Genomic DNA, 16,859 nt, shown 5'->3' with positions numbered 1-16,859 from the left:
CACTTTACTTTGGGGATGGTACTCTTTGGGTTATGAGCAGTGCCTGGTTTCCTTCAAACATGATGATTGGAATTGAGGTTCATCAGATCACAGAATCTTGTTTTTCACAATCTGAGGGTCTTTTAGGTGCTTTTTTTGCTAATTCCAAGTGTGTTTTCATGTGTCTTCACTGAGGAGAGTATCGAGTCTTGCCACACCGCCATAAAGCCCAGATCGGTGTGTGTTGCAGTGATGTTTGTCCTTCTGTAAGTTTCTTTCATCTGCATATGTGATCATGGTGCTCAGCTAGACTGACCATCAGCTTCTTGGTCACCACTCTAACCTCCATCAATTGTTCAGTTTGGCAAGAAGGTCAGGTCATGGTTGTTTCGAACTTCTTTCATTCAGGTTAACAGAGACTGCATGCTTCTGTGAACCTTCAATGCAGCAGAATTTTTTCTAAACTCTTCCCCAGGTGTGTCTCTCAATGCAGTCCTGTTTCTGAGATCTATGAGCAGTTTTTTGACCTCAGGGCTTGGTTTTTGCTTTGATATGCATTTTCAGCTGTTAGACCTTTTATTAATATGTGTGCCTTTCCAAATCATACCGATTCAACTGAATTTGCCACAGGTTAACTTCACTCGATGTGTAGTGACATCTATAAGCAATCTGAATGCTCCTGAGCTAAATTTCAACTGTCCCGATAAGGGTATGAATACTCATGCAAAGAAATCATTTAGGTTTTTTATTCTTAATAAGTTTGACAAGATGTTAAAAACCTGTTTTGCTTTGCCTTTATGGTGTATGTAGATAAAAATGAAGGGGTATGAATACTGCATATACCTGCGTATATGTAGCGCATGTGCCACTGAGAATATGCTAGTCTCACAAGAACCACCATTTGTTTAGAGAAGCAAAGTAAGCAAAGTTTCCCTACTTTAGCAAAGGAAATCCAATTTTATCTTGGCTTATATCGAAATGCTTTGACATTTTTCTTTACAAATACTTGTTTTTTCATTTCTGTGTAATTTCTTTGTTTGTCATTTCTCACCGCCACATGCAAAATGGCTTGCGTGTGCAATAGTTAGCGCAAGCTAGAGAAAACTGTTTAAAATGTTTTAAATATGTATATCTTTCTTAGAAAAATTCACTACAGGAAGCCTTTATTAATACCCCGGAGCCATGTGGAGTACTTTATATGATGAATGGATGCACTTTTTTTAGGCTTCAAAATCTCAACACCCATTCAATGCCATTTTAAATCTTGGAAAAGCCAGGATATTTTTTAATATAACTCCAATTGTATTAATCTGAAAGAAGAAAGTCATATACTCCTAGGATGGCTTGAGGGTGAGTAAATCATGGGCTAAAATTTTCATTTTTGGGTGAACTGGGCCTTTAAGACTTTTTATGGTTTTGGTTAATTTTAATGATTTTTCCTGATGTAAGAATCAGAATCCTGCATATTGAATAGTCGTCTTATTTCGAATGAAAATAAATTTGTTTCTGGGAACCAAGCCTATTTATCTCAAGCTGAGAAAAAGGACAAGAAATACTGAAAGCTAACGTACATAGGTCAGTAATGCCCTCTACTGGAAACCTGGGCATTATTTGGACACTCACTAACACATTGTTAATGAGAACAAAAGGCTGCATTATAACAGTTTTTCTTTTAAAAGTGGCCCAGATCATAATGTTTATTTTCATCATTTAAAAAATAAATCCATGTTTTATAATGTCAATAAGAAATCATCTGAAATGTAGTAGTGGCACTTCAATCAATGTAGAAGATCCTTCCAGTTACACGACTGTGTTCCGTATCGATCCGATCTCATCAATCTGACACTCCACAACATCTCCCCTCTGAAACACAGCGTTAAAATGACTTCATTACAATATGCTGACCTTCAGTAAATACAATAATATAATATAATACAAAATGTTAAAAGAATATCTACTGCAAATAACATATTTTTACTGCTCTACTCTTGAGAATTATTTTATAGGAAATTGGCTGCTTTTTTACACAAAAAACAAACTGGTTATATATACTGGGACTTTGATTTAATATATCTTATACAGTAATATCATTTTTGAGGAGGTAGATTTTCTGTTAACAGCTCAAACTATCTAAAGATGTGTTTTACCCAGTAGGGCTTGTTTGTTTGTAATACTCGGTAGACTAGATACATTTAAATGTGATTTTTTAAGCCACTCATGAGTCAAAATGCAACAGTTTCTAAAGGAACTAACACTTTTTTTGTTGTGTAAATTGCATTCATAATCACACAGGATTGATGGAAGTTATTTTCTAACAAGCTTATATTTGGTGCAAATGACATGCGGCTGCTTTTCTCCTGGGCACGTCTGCCGCACGCTGAATGAAGATCACCGTTTGCGTGAACGAAGAACCAAGGTTTTTGATTTAACAAACAGCTGCTGTTCTCAAGATCTGATGAGTTGCTTTAATTACCATCATTATAATTATTTTTATTATTATTATTAAAGCTGTAAAGCTTTTTTTTTTAAAAAGTTTGAAGAGTGCACAGAAAAAATCTTCCAAACCATGTTTTTACCTAAATGCATGTTTATAAATCTCTACTATTTATCATTTAGAACTATCAAGATGGATTTTGCAGGAAATTTAATGTCAAAAACTGATTGTGTTTGTTTGTAGTTCATCATATCTCATCAGAGATATGAAGAAGATGGTTTTAGATATGAAGAATTATTCACTATGAAGAGGTTTTCTTGACAAGTGTGTGAGTGACTATGGACAACTGGTAGAACCTGGAAGAACAGCTGAAGTGGTAAGTCCGTAATTGCATCTTTCCTCTGTATATCAGCTTTGAATGGCTGTCAGTCCTGTCAATGCCAATTAGAAAGCTTAAATACTAAATCTAGTGCTTGTTAAATGTCTCTTTTCTTTTGAAACTTCAGTTTCGTGTGAAAACTGACATCACGACGGCGTCAGTAAGACCATTACAGCTGGTCTCGTGTTGTTTTGTGTTTCAGCTGTTCTCATTGTGTCCGTGTCAGTCACACTTTTCTGACTGTTTGAACAAAAGGGAATCAGTCAGACTTTATCTGCGTATCAAAACAAGGTTTCAGGAAAGGCTTTAAGCGGGTGCTAACAGCCTGCCAGGTGCAGTGATTGTGGGTTGTGACGCTAACCCAGCAATGCTGAAATATACATTGATTTTTTTCCTATAGAAGAGCTCACCTTTAGAAACACAGGTGGATTTCTGAACACCCCCACACCTGGAGGCGTTCCGGTCAGAAACACATCACCGGGACAAAGTGTCACAAACCTGCAGAAAAACACCAATTTGAGAAGTCCAGATGAAAAGTTAGATATAAAATTATATACATGTGACTCTGGACCACAAAACCAGTCTTAAGTAGCACAGGTATATTTGTAGCAATGGGTGAAAATTAGCCAAAAATCATTAGGATATTAAGTAAAGATCATGTTCCATGAAGATATTTTGTAAATTTCCTACTGTAAATATATCAAAACTTAATCTTTGATTTTCTCAATATTTAGATTTTTTGCACCCTCAGATTTCAAATTTTCAAATAGTTGTATCTCACTCAAATATTGTCATATCCTAACAAACCATACATTAATGGAAAGCTTATTTATTCAGAAAAAGGTGACTTTTTTTATTTGCTTACTGTGAAACCCAGGCAATTAGCTTCTCAGTTTGAAAGATCATTTGATTGGTGTTACTGTCCTGAACAGTGGCCCCATTCACCAGACAGCGGATACCCAGGTTATGCACATCTGTTTGAACAAGAATAACCAATTTGATTTGTAAACAGAAATATCACTAGAATCAATTCTTTAAAATGACATCTGTCTTATTTTTGTCACATTTTTGTATTTTTCATTTTGAGTACCTTTAATTGCTGCGGTGGTAACCAGCGCTGGCCCAAGTGGACAAAACGTGTCAAATGTTTTTCCCAGCAACCACTGCTTTCCATTGCGCTTCATCTGCCAATCACGAGCACTCACGTCATTCGCTACAGTGAAACCTGCAACGTAGGAAAGGGCCTCCTCTTCCTGAGACAAATAGACAAATGTATTTGTGGGAATGTTAGCAAGGATGGCATAAGAAATGTCCTGCTTTTAGGATGCTGAATTCCAAACCCATAAAACCTTAGTTCAGCTTCTGAACACAAATTAAGATTTTATTTTAATTTTTGATTAAATCTGAGAGCTTTCTAACCCTGCATAAACAGCAGTGCAACTGCTACATTTAAGGCCCAGAAAGCTTGTAAGGACATCGTTAAAATAGTCCATGTCAGTGGTTCAACGTTAATTTTATGAAACTACGAGAATACTGTTTGTGAGCAAAGAAAACAAAAATAATTACTTTATTCAACACTTTCTTCTATTCTGTGTCAGTCTTCAAAGCACTTTCATGACAGTACGACAATTAGGGGTGTAAAAATTAATCGTTTTTACGATGCATCGCGATGCAGACAAGGACGATTCAGTATCGGTTCAGTAATAGACCATAACCGATTATTACGGACTCAGTCCCGGTGTAGTGAGAAATCGAGTCCGCCCCGGAATCGGGTCTCCTATAGGATCCCGACGGTAATACCTGATCAAAAATGTTTTATATTTTCATAAAAACCAACATAAATATAATACATCTATTACAATTATGTAATTATACTATAAAAAGTAGTTTAATAACGTATAAATTTGTAATTAACCACAATAATTTCTTTATGAAAAAAAAAACCTCATGTAAATGCTATATAGCACTATAAAGTCTGATAAATAATGCACAAGTAAATCAATTTTTAGGTGGTTTTAATTGTCAATGTATATTCAGAAAACGAGAATAATTCACTATTAGTGTAAAACGCTGTTCTTTTATGTTTTAAAAACATAATTCTACTATGCAATTTAAAACACATTAATGGTCATTATAACGTATTTCTAACTATATAAAATATAATGTGATTTTGCAGGAATTGTAATCAGGCGCTAAAAATAATACCCATTAGTAGTCAATTGAACCAATAAGATCACTCTGGGTCCTAATGGAGACCCGATTCCGGGTGGGGACTGGATTTCCCATGACACCGGTGCCAGAACACGCGACCCAGGGGGCTTGTATGATTTTCCGGGAAGGGGGGTTGGGCTAACGAGGGGAGTACTCTATATGAATAAAACAACTGAAAGGATTACCACTTTCTTTACACACTGGTGCATTTAACAAACTAACAAACATCAGTGTGTATTTAACAAATGTCTTTTTTTGTTAGTAATTCATTTAAAAGACTGAAACATTATTTTTATTTGGTTGAAAAGACTGGCTAAAAGCACTGAGCGCGTCTATCTGGCTTAGCACCGTTTTACACAAATATAACGTTTTGTTGATATTGTGAGTGCACATAAATAATAATAGTAGACCTTTTGCAGTTTTGAATGATGTAGAACTCTTACCTTTATCAACAAACATGGTGTATTTTAGGTTTCCACTGTTATTAAGAAAAAAATGCAAGTGATCGCGTTTGATCTTCCATGTCAGCTGCAAAGCCTGCTTTCGCTTTCACTCTCCGCACAAACGATTGGATATGCTTTAACTGCGCACATTTATCTAGGTTAAATGTTTACATTAATATTTTGAAATGCATCAAGTGTTTTATGTCCATAGATTTTATTTAATGCAAGTCGTGTTTGAGAAGGCTAAATTTATCAAACATGCTCAACTCATTGCCGCTAGCCGCTTGTTCGTTAGGTCATTACTTTAAAAAGGCAAAAGCTTGAATTTAACAAATATAAAATGTTTCAAACTTATTTCTAAATTAACTTAAAAAGGAAACAAAACAAAATCTAGCCACTTTGCCATTAGATTCCAAAACTGAACTATTTTAATTGCTGCACGAACTCTGTTCTGATAAATTGTCGGACAAGGACGGGGCTCGGGTCTGAGAGTCTCAGGCTGGGCTCGTGCAGGACTCTATTCGTTCCCTCGTTTCAATTAAATAAGATCTGAGTGGTACCTCTCGGTTGAAGTCGTATTCAGTTTAGTTTTTCGCGTTTAAAATGACAATAGCGGCAGCTTTTATAGCAAAAGATATACGGCCCTTTTCTGTGGTGGAAAACCCCGGGTTTCGCCACCTGTTAAATACACTGGAGCCGTGATATAAGCTTCCCTCATGCAGACACTTTTCAGAAAAGATTATGCCGGAACTTGTAACTGTCACGAATCTGGTCGGTGCTTTGCGGACTACTCACCACCAGATGTCGCTCTCACCTTTTCGTGCTCTCTGACTGTTGCTTTGCGTTTTGGACTGCATCTCCCATCTTCCACCACGCTGATTGCGTCAGCCCCGTGACCAATCAGGCGCTCTATAAAGCCCCGGACTTCCCTATACACTTCCTGGAATGTTGTTAGTAGTTTTGTTGTTTCCTAGTTTCCCGAGTTTTCCCTTCCTGCCTGGTCTTTGTTTCTCGTTTCTCTGCCGCCCGCCTTTTGGATTATTGCTCGCATCGTTTTGGACCATTCTCTCGGATCGCCCCTCTCGGACATTGTTTCGCCCCTGATTGGACTTACGCCTGTTCTATTGACCTCCCTTGTGCCTGCCATCTGTTATGTCTGTTTGTACCCGTTATGACTCTGCTTGACCATGTTTTTGCCTCGTCCTCATAATAAAAGTTTGCACATGGATCCGCTCGTCTCTCGTCTCACTTCCCCCGTGACAGAACATTCCAGCCCAACAGGATCCAGCAGCTTCACCCCCGGACACTCTTCCGATATGGACACCGACAGAACCCTATGCAGAATCAAACAAGGACAATGTTCACTCGAGCAATACATCCGTGAGTTTTTGGCCATTGCTAATTATTCAACCCTCCCGGACTGTATCGTTATTGAACTGTTTTCCAATGGCGTTAATGAGCCACTAAAAGCTAGGTTGAGACGTGAGGCTCCGCGCTCATCCTTAGCCGCATTTTTAAACTTTGCATTGATGTGCGTGGGATCGCCGTGCACCGTGGGGGTTGTGGAGAAGGAACGCGGCAACGCGGTAGTGACGGTCGCACACCGTGCTCGCAAATTGGCGGTCTTACCGGAGCACGATGCCGCTGACACGTTTGCTGCCTGGATCGCTCGTGAGATGGCGGCCGGGTCGGAGCGTGCCCATGCTATGATGGAGTCAGCTGAGCCCGTGCACAAGATGGCGGCGACGGTGGAGCCCGTTTGCAAGATGGCGACTAAAGCGGGGCTCCATCACGTCACAGCTGCCATACAAGAGCCAAGTCAAGTTGCGGCTGCATTTCCTAAGGCAAGTCAAGTTAAAACTGTCACTCCTAGTTCAAGTCAAGTTACAGCTGTTTTTCCTGAACCGTGTACTGTCAAGATGGCAGTACCGCTTCACAAGATGGCCGCCATACCACAGCCGTTTCACATGATGGCCCACGTATGGGATTTACCACTCATAACTGTACGGACAGCTAAAATTGTACTCCAAGACACTGCTGTTTCCCATGAGCCAAGTCACATTACTGCTATTGTTCCCAAACCAAGTCATGTTACAGCTATAGTTCCTGAATTAGGTCACGTTACAGCTGTTGTTCCTGAACTAAGCCAAGCCAAAGCTGATCTTCGTGAACCCAGCCAGGTTACAGCAGATCTCGGTGAGCCAAGTCAAGCTGCTGAACCAAGTCAAGCTATTGATGCATCTTCTGAGTCAAGTCCAGCTCCAGGGTCAAGTCAAACTTCCAAGTCTAGCCCAGCAGCGGAGTCAAGCCAAGACACAGCTGCTGTGCTCCACGAGCCAAACCAAGCCTGAGTAGATCTTCATGAGTTAAGTCAAATTGCTGCTGAGTTCCCTGAGTCAAGTCAAGCTTCCAAGTCAAGCAACGTCAAGGTTGTCATTTCTAAATCGAGCAAAATCACAGCCATCGTTTCCGAGTCAAATCGAGTCACAGCTGTTGTCTCAGCACAGTCAAGTCAAGTCACAGCTGTTGTTCCTGTTCAGTCAAGTCAAGTCACAGCTGTTGTTCCTGTTCAGTCAAGTCAAGTCACAGCTGTTGTTCCTGCTCAGTCAAGTCAAGTCACAGCTGTTGTTCCTGTTCAGTCAAGTCAAGTCACAGCTGTTGTCTCTACACAGTCAAGTCAAATCACAGCGGTTGTCTCTGCACAGTCAAGTCAAGTCACAGCTGTTGTTCCTGTTCAGTCAAGTCAAGTCACAGCTGTTGTTCCTGCTCAGTCAAGTCAAGTCACAGCTGTTGTCTCTGCACAGTCAAGTCAAGTCACAGCTGTTGTCTCTGCACAGTCAAGTCAAGTCACAGCTGTTGTTCTTGTTCAGTCAAGTCAAGTCACAGCTGTTGTTCCTGTTCAGTCAAGTCAAGTCACAGCTGTTGTTCCTGCTCAGTCAAGTCAAGTCACAGCTGTTGTTCCTGTTCAGTCAAGTCAAGTCACAGCTGTTGTCTCTACACAGTCAAGTCAAATCACAGCGGATGTCTCTGCACAGTCAAGTCAAGTCACAGCTGTTGTTCCTGTTCAGTCAAGTCAAGTCACAGCTGTTGTTCCTGCTCAGTCAAGTCAAGTCACAGCTGTTGTCTCTGCACAGTCAAGTCAAGTCACAGCTGTTGTCTCTGCACAGTCAAGTCAAGTCACAGCTGTTGTTCCTGTTCAGTCAAGTCAAGTCACAGCTGTTGTTCCTGCTCAGTCAAGTCAAGTCACAGCTGTTGTCTCTGCACAGTCAAGTCAAGTCACAGCTGTTGTCTCTACACAGTCAAGTCAAATCACAGCGGTTGTCTCTGCACAGTCAAGTGAAGTCACAGCTGTTGTTCCTGTTCAGTCAAGTCAAATCACAGCCGTTGTCTCTACACAGTCAAGTCAAGTCACAGCTGTTTGCTTTACACAGCCAAGTCAAGTCACAGCTGTTGTTCCTGTTCAGCCTAGTCAAGCCCTCGCTGATCTTCACAAGTCAAGTCACATCTCGTCAGACATTCCCAGTTCACGGCCTATCATGATAACCAGCGTACTGGACCCACCACAACCTCCCGCTGCTGCCCTTCCTTTAATGGCGGTTGCCATTTGGTGTGTGTGGGCTGCTCACTGTACTCCTGAGGATACGTCTGTTCTCAAGCCTGCTTCAGAGTCTCTGTCTGGTCTCAAGCCTGCCCCAGAGCTCCCGTCTGGTCACAAGCCTGCTCCAGAGCTCCCCTCCGTCGAAGAAGCTGCGCCAATGCCTCCAGAGGTGTCAGCCTGGGCTGTAGATCCTCCCATGGAGGCGGCGTTCCTCTATAAACCCTCTGCTTTTCCCCTTATTCTGTCAGCCTCCTCTGTCTCTGCTTTCCCCAGGTCCCCGACCGTCACGCAGGTTCCTGCTCCACCCTGGAAGGTTCCTGGGCTTCCTGAGCTTCCTACTACGCCCCGGAGGGCTCCCAAGCCTCCTGCTCCGCCCTGGAGGGCTCCCGAGCCTCCTGCTCCGCCCCGGAGGGCCGCTCCGCCTCCTGCTCCGCCCCGGAGGGCCGTTCCGCCTCGTGCTCCACCCTGGAGGGCTGCTCCGTCTCCTGCTCCATCCTGGAGGGTTCCTAAGCCTCCTACTCCGCCCCAGAGGGCTCCCAAGCCTCCTGCTCTGCCTCCGGCTCCAGCCTGGAGGGCTCCAGAGCCTCCTGCTCCGCCCCAGAGGGCCGTTCCACCTCGTGCTCCACCCTGGAGGGCTGCTCCGCCTCCTGCTCCATCCTGGAGGGTTCCTAAGCCTCCTGCTCCGCCCCGGAGGGCTCCCAAGCCTCCTGCTCCGCCTCCAGCTCCGCCCTGGAGGGCTCCCAATCCTCCTGCTCTGCCTCCGGCTCTGTCCTGGAGGGTCTTTGCCCAGCCGGTTCGGCCTCAAGTCTCCTGGCCCCCCCACTGCTCCCCTGGACGTTTTTTTCTGTTTTTTCCGTTGGAGCGTCTGGAAGCCGCTCCTTGGGGGGGGGGGGGGGGGCTATGTCACGAATCTGGTCGGTGCTTTGCGGACTACTCACCACCAGATGTCGCTCTCACCTTTTCGTGCTCTCTGACTGTTGCTTTGCGTTTTGGACTGCATCTCCCATCTTCCACCACGCTGATTGCGTCAGCCCCGTGACCAATCAGGCGCTCTATAAAGCCCCGGACTTCCCTATACACTTCCTGGAATGTTGTTAGTAGTTTTGTTGTTTCCTAGTTTCCCGGGTTTTCCCTTCCTGCCTGGTCTTTGTTTCTCATTTCTCTGCCGCCCGCCTTTTGGATTATTGCTCGCATCGTTTTGGACCATTCTCTCGGATCGCCCCTCTCGGACATTGTTTCGCCCCTAATTGGACTTACGCCTGTTCTATTGACCTCCCTTGTGCCTGCCATCTGTTATGTCTGTTTGTACCCGTTATGACTCTGCTTGACCATGTTTTTGCCTCGTCCTCATAATAAAAGTTTGCACATGGATCCGCTCGTCTCTCGTCTCACTTCCCCCGTGACAGTAACGTGCCGAGTCGGGATAGCTCGCCTAACTCACGTTGCAGCAGAAAATTAATCAAACCGCACATGGGTCGCATTCCACATCTTGAGCTTTATTCTCCTGGCAACAGCGTTACTTATTAGGCTAAAAGAAGACAACTTAAATGAGCAACAGAAATTAGAAGTAAAACCATCGCACCCGCACACATGCGGTACTCATCAGGGTTGGGGCCATTCATGAATTGAATTGAGAATGAATGGTAAATTCCAATTCACTTCCTGGAATGGAATTGGAATTGCATGCAGCTGACAGGAAATGGAATTGGAATTGAATTGGAATGCCAGGAAACAGAATTGAATTCAAATAAATTCCACTAAATTCCACTTGAGTTGCTAAATAAAATAATTTGACTTGATTTGCTTAATAGTTTATAGTACATTAAATATTGTAAATCACATAAACAACAAACATATAAAAGAAATACAAAGTACTGTATGTTTAGAATGTTAAGCATGATCATTTCACATGCCAAATTTCATGAAATGATGATAATTCAATGCAATAAAAAGTGAATGAAATACATGAATGAACATGACTCATTTTTTTTGTGAGTTGAGACATATATTATGTGGTAATCATATATTGAATGTATAGTACATCCACAAACTTATCACCACTGTCATTCAATTATTAATTCATAATGTACAGTTCTCATTTTTATTTACTTGCATTTGATCAACTCTATTTAATACATGGTATTTGTAAAGCATCATAAATAAAGTTCAAATGTATGTCTCTAAATGTAATCACAAATAAATGCTCAGAAACAGCAATAAATGGAATTCAGTGGAATTTCCCTAAATTGAATTCCACTTCCTGTAATTCCAATTCAATTCCAACTCTGTTTCCTGTAATTGTTGTTGAATTCCAATTCCAATTCCATTTCCTTCTTTGAATTGGAATTGTTGAGTTCATTCCTGAATTGACCCCAACCCTGGTACTCATGGCATATAGCTGCAGACTGTGCACAGAACGGAACTCTGCTCTTAAAGGAGCCACAACATTTTCACCCGTTACAAACTCTACAACGAAACCAAAGCCAAGGTATTTACATTTGTGTATTTATTCTAAATGTTGCTGTTGTGTTCTGTGCCCAGATTTTAGTTTTGTTTGATACATTTAAGAAGTGTGTTTTCTTTGCGACGGTAAGATTAAAGTTTCAGTTCATATACCTGACTGTTTGTATTTATTAACACAATTGTATATATTTGAAGTAAAATTGAAAAATGAGTATGCATCGTCAATGCATCGAGATATTGTATTGAACCGAATCGATGACATGATAATCGTAATCGAACCGAACCGTAAGACCACTGTAGGTTCACACCCCTAACCACAATGCAGATTTCATCAAAAATATCTTACTTCTGTTTTCTGACAACGAACGAAGATCTTAGGTTTAGAACAGTGTGAGTAATTGACAGAATTTTCATTTGTGAACTATAACTTTAAGTCTTTACTGACTTAACCCTGTAAAACCTGGTATATGAAAATAGTCTGAAAAATCTTTTCTTCAGACAAAATTTAAAAAGAAACTGTCGTTTTACTGCCACATTAAAAAAAATGTAATCTAAAATTACAAGATTAAAGTCGTAATATTGTGAGAATAATATAGAAATGTTTCAAGAATAAAGCCACCAAAATTTATTTGAATATATGTGGAATTATTAGCAGAAATCATACCATGTGTTATGCTCGCAGAGACAGTATGCTTAGAAATAATATTTTCATTTCATGTCTTTGATTGCATTCATTAGGCCTATTTATAGTGTGCCAGCCACCCAATAATAGCAATAAGCTTTGTGCTTTTGGTACTTTTAATATAAAACAAAGTCTCAGCTTTCAAAATCTGTCTGTTTTATAGCAAAATACAAACAGTGTGTTTTGCAATAATGTGTTTTTATGTGGTGGGACAGATCGCTGTATTCATATGAATCAATCGTCTTTTTGATTACAAAGAAACATTTGTTTAATTAATTTATACTTTAGTTTTCTTTGTGAAAATTCCACCACCTACTCCGCAAAAATGTCTATGGTGTCCAATCTTCCATTCCTCACATGTATTAAAAACAACAATAATTAAAAACAACAATAAAACGTTCTAAGGGTTGAAGTGGGCTCCAACTCGTTAAGTTATATTGTTTTCTTTTCTGAGGTATTAAAGTGACTATTCACAAGCTTTTTTTATTCTAGGTACAATAAAGTAAATGATTGGAAATTATATTGAACATCTTCCATTCATTATTTGCAGTGTGCAATCATTTTGTGCTGTGTTGCTTTTAATATAACGCTGCTCCGCTTTCAAATTCTGCCAGTTTTATCAGGAAATACAAATGATAAATTATTTTTCCCCTTTATTAGAAGTCTATAGCACAACGTTAACAAGAAGAAACATCAGAAGGAATAAAAAACTTAATGAAACAAATGTCTCACTGTAATCGGAAAGATGACTAATTCACATGTCAGGCGAATACAGTGATCTGTCACGCCACAAGAAAGAGTGTAAAAAACACATTATTGTAATAGACATTTTGTTTGTATTTAACTATTAAACTCACAGCTGAGACTTTGGAATATCTCCTGGTGCTACCAATCCGGACTAGAATATACTCTCAGAATATTATAACATTAAATCTCGCAATTACTACAAATTAATTCTCGTAATTTTGACTTAATTCTTAAAATATTTTGATTTTATTCTTGAAACATTTCAACTTTATTCACGAAACACTTTGACTTTATTCTCGTAATTTTGACGTAAGACTTTCGTTCATCTTTGGAACACAAGTTAAGATATTTGTGATGAAATCTGAGAGCTTTCTGACCCTCCATAGACAGCAAGGGTCCTCCCACGTTTAAGGCCCAGAAAGATGTGAAAAACATTGACAAAGTAATCTGAAGATGAATAAAGGTCTTATGGGTTTGGAACAGTATAAGGGTGAGTAATTAATGACATAATTTTCATTATTGTGTGAACTATCCCTTTAAATGTGATTGCGTTCTGCTATTGCTGCTGAAATTACACACATAATGTTTATAACAGTAAATCTTATCAATCAATTAACAGAACATTTCTATTTTAATATACATATGTCAGCAGATGGAGATATTAAAGACTCTTTTACTACCTTAATATGCTTTCCTTTCCGTCCAATCACAAAGGCAAGTTCTACCTCCCAGTCCACTTCCTGTAAAATGAGCCGGCACAATGTAAAAATGTAAAAATATAGATTGCATTTGCAAAATTTTTAGTATTCAGTTTCACATAAAATAAGCTTATTTTAATGTTGGATACAACTACATGTATTACAAAAATCTGCATGTGACTCCAACTGACGTTACAAGAGTTCAGTCTCATAGTGTAGTTATTCTATAGTATAAAGTGTCAATTTTGGATTAAAGTGACACCAGCTGTCAGTTTAAAACTCACCTGACTCTCCTCCGGGAGGAAGATGTCATCATAAGGGCCAGTGATACTGGAGGGGAACTTGCTGAATATGATGGGCTCTTTAGGAATCGGGGCGTTTTGCTCTAGGCAGTGGTCTTTATAATTCATACCAACACACACCACCTTCTCTGGGCTGGTCACTGGGGAGAGCAACCTGATATCTGACCGCGCAACTACATTCTGACCGCTGGACAAAGCCCTGGGAGAGAGAGAAAGATGAATAAGATGAATAAGAGGAGTTTTCTATAACATGAAGCATTCTACCTATAATTTATCTTTGATAGTAACTAAAAATATGCCTATATGAGCTAATGTATGTTTTTTCTTATAAATACTACATTTTTGGGAAGTCGCTCCACATGACATGGTGCAACCTGAGCTATCCTTTCCTTGTCATGAAAAGTGTTAAATTATCTGTTATTTTGAGTGACCTTGCAGCAGTCCTTTCTGTTTTTTCCCGCCTGCATGTTTCTTCCTGTTGGTTGCACCACATGACTTCGCAGAATGTTTTTTTTAAGGGGAGACACTGCAGGCAAAAACGCTGTTTTTTCATGCACCTGTCAAGTTTGAGATTTTGGGCTTTTTGGTTTTTCGTAAAGTGTTTTTTCTGACTAGTGGAAAGAAAACATCCAAAAAACACTGTTAAGTGCTTCTTTTATAGCACTTTATCTATTTGTGTCAATAGATTTCAATTACAATGCATATTTTTAAAGGTCATTTTCTCGAAATGAGTTTTTTCTCCTATGCTGAGCATTTTTATTACATTTTTATTCCATATTATATCCTAAAGGTTTGTACAGAGGGATTTGTTCATATATAATTAGCTTGATTTTATACATTTTATTCCCCCAAAAAACGGTAAAAAATATAGTGTTTCCTGTCTGTTCAAAAATATTGTCATGACGAAATGAGAAAATCCCGTGTAAAAACTTTTGACTCTAATATGTCAAAAAAATTAAACAAGAATTTTGAAACTGACTTCATCCAGTGTTTAGATTTTTGTATTAGAGATGTCTGCAAATTAGCACATATTTCACTAAATAAGTCCTCATTTACATATTTAAACCTAACATTTTAGAAAACTTGTAATATAAAAAATGTTTGCAATTATAATTGTAATCAATCAACTGGGTAAGTAATTTGATAACTATTAGTTTTTTTTTTTTTTTTTTTTTTTTTTACCCTATTCACTTGCAGTGTCTTGCCTTAATAGGCAGGAAAAGAAGCTCTCACTACAAGGTTTTCTGTGGAGTTTCAAGACCTCAAATTTTTAAAGATTTTCTTTCTTTATTATGATATTGGAACAGTTAAATATCAAATTAATATTTATTTACAAATATGTTCATCAATGTAAAGGTGTATTCAGGTCTTTGTATGTATAAACTGCATTTTTTAAAAATGAGATTTAGACAAAATGACAGGTCTATTATTTGACAGCTGACTGTAAAATACACGCTCTCTTTGAGTTTCTGTGTTTGTGTTACAGTGTGGTAATACCTCTTAGCGCAGTCCATTCCCTTTTGTCCTATTTCTAGGAGCTCTCTCATAGTGGAAGGCATTGAGGGGTCGAAGGCTTTCAGATCAATGACCCCCTGACCTTCTGCCTGCTCCACCCCGACTCTGACGCCCCCTTCGCCTCCTCTGTGGCAGAACTGGACGAGTCTCATAGCGGCTGAGCTTGCGGTGCCTCTGACGCTGCCTACAGAAAATACGGCATTGAGTCTCCTCAAACTGAGCTGAGAGATACCCAGAAATTTCATCTATTAGAAAACAGAGGAAAAGAGAGAGACAAGGAAAGACATAAAGCAGTGAAAGGGAGAAATGGACAAACGATAGGAGAAATAACGCCCCCTTCAGGTGGAGTTGGAAATAAGAGTTCCAAACACATACATAACCAAGCGAAGTCATATTTTGGTGAGAGAATGACACGAGTTGCTGAATTGTGACATTGGCATGTCGATTTAAAACATTGCGGAAGCACTGTTCTTTGACGTGGATAGTATATAATACATCTAGAATCTTACTATAGAGATAAGCAAGTCTGTAGTGAATTCTAACGAATGACTGCAAGTTATTTTAATTTTGCTGTATATACATACGCATTAAAAAGCAAAATTCGAAAATTAAATTCGACTCAAGCTTTCACACTTTATTCGAGTTTTTTTAAAGCCACAAACGTGGAGTTGGAGCAATGTTGATACTATGTATAAAAAGCGATAGAAATTAATAATTTTCATTATTTCATTATTATTTTTTAAAATTAGGCTCCTTCCATATGTTTCTGATTTAACGAATGCTTGTGAATTCCGCAGGTGTACCTGAAGGCAACATTATTTCAGATAAAGGCATCACAGCAGCCCAGCCCCAGCTTCAGCAGGTTTTTTGATTATGAGACAAAAATTCAGCAGCTGTCAAATTACTGATTGCTTAAGACAACAGGTTTATCGCTAGAAATAAGATATCGTGCAGGGCAGTGCAGATAAGCGGTTAGTTTCCCTGCAGTACTGTATGGTAATCCTACCTGATCTTGGTGCAAAAAAACAGCAAGTTTGATCATGCACGTTACAAAAAGTTAAATAGGCTAAATAAAAAAAAAAATAAAAAATGTTCTATCTGAGGTTCACTGTGTTACTCACTGCAACATCTCACTGTTATCCGAGTAAATGTACACAATCTTTGTACTTTGATACGAGCGGCTCACACTCACTGTCGTCGCTGTCATGTGACTCGATGTTCGGATTCGTGAAAGAGTCGGATCTTTCATTGCATCGGTTGAACTGATTCGCGGAATTGGACAGAACGATTCATGAGAGTCAAAAGTTTTTTTATATATTTTAAAGAAGCCTCTTCTGCTCACCAAGTCTGCATTTATTTGATCGAAAGTACAGTAATTTTTTTTTTTTATATTTTACTGTTTAAAATA

At 39.5% G+C, this 16,859-nt stretch overlaps 1 protein-coding gene across 5 annotated transcripts; it reads right to left on the bottom strand.

Annotated features, from left to right (window-relative positions):
• Nucleotides 1-711: 711 nt before the first annotated feature.
• Nucleotides 712-16,666, bottom strand: fahd2a (fumarylacetoacetate hydrolase domain containing 2A). Of its 5 annotated transcripts, none has more exons than XM_073819505.1 (8): nucleotides 16,573-16,666; nucleotides 15,434-15,696; nucleotides 13,919-14,135; nucleotides 13,617-13,676; nucleotides 3,883-4,045; nucleotides 3,658-3,766; nucleotides 3,203-3,290; nucleotides 712-1,842 (listed from the first exon to the last, which is right to left on the bottom strand). In XM_073819505.1, the coding sequence occupies exons 2-8, from the start codon at nucleotides 15,694-15,696 to the stop codon at nucleotides 1,780-1,782; spliced, it is 963 nt and encodes a 320-aa protein (XP_073675606.1). In that variant the 5' UTR covers nucleotides 16,573-16,666; the 3' UTR covers nucleotides 712-1,779. The 5 variants fall into 5 exon arrangements, with proteins under 5 accessions (XP_073675606.1, XP_073675604.1, XP_073675605.1 ...); XM_073819503.1 differs by having other exon boundaries at nucleotides 16,458-16,641; XM_073819504.1 differs by having other exon boundaries at nucleotides 15,434-15,672; nucleotides 16,458-16,641.
• Nucleotides 16,667-16,859: the final 193 nt, after the last annotated feature.

This window comes from Garra rufa, chromosome 15 (genome assembly GCF_049309525.1).
Source record: "Garra rufa chromosome 15, GarRuf1.0, whole genome shotgun sequence".
NCBI classification, from domain to species: Eukaryota; Metazoa; Chordata; class Actinopteri; order Cypriniformes; family Cyprinidae; genus Garra; species Garra rufa.
This window is presented reverse-complemented; position numbering and strand designations above follow the sequence as displayed.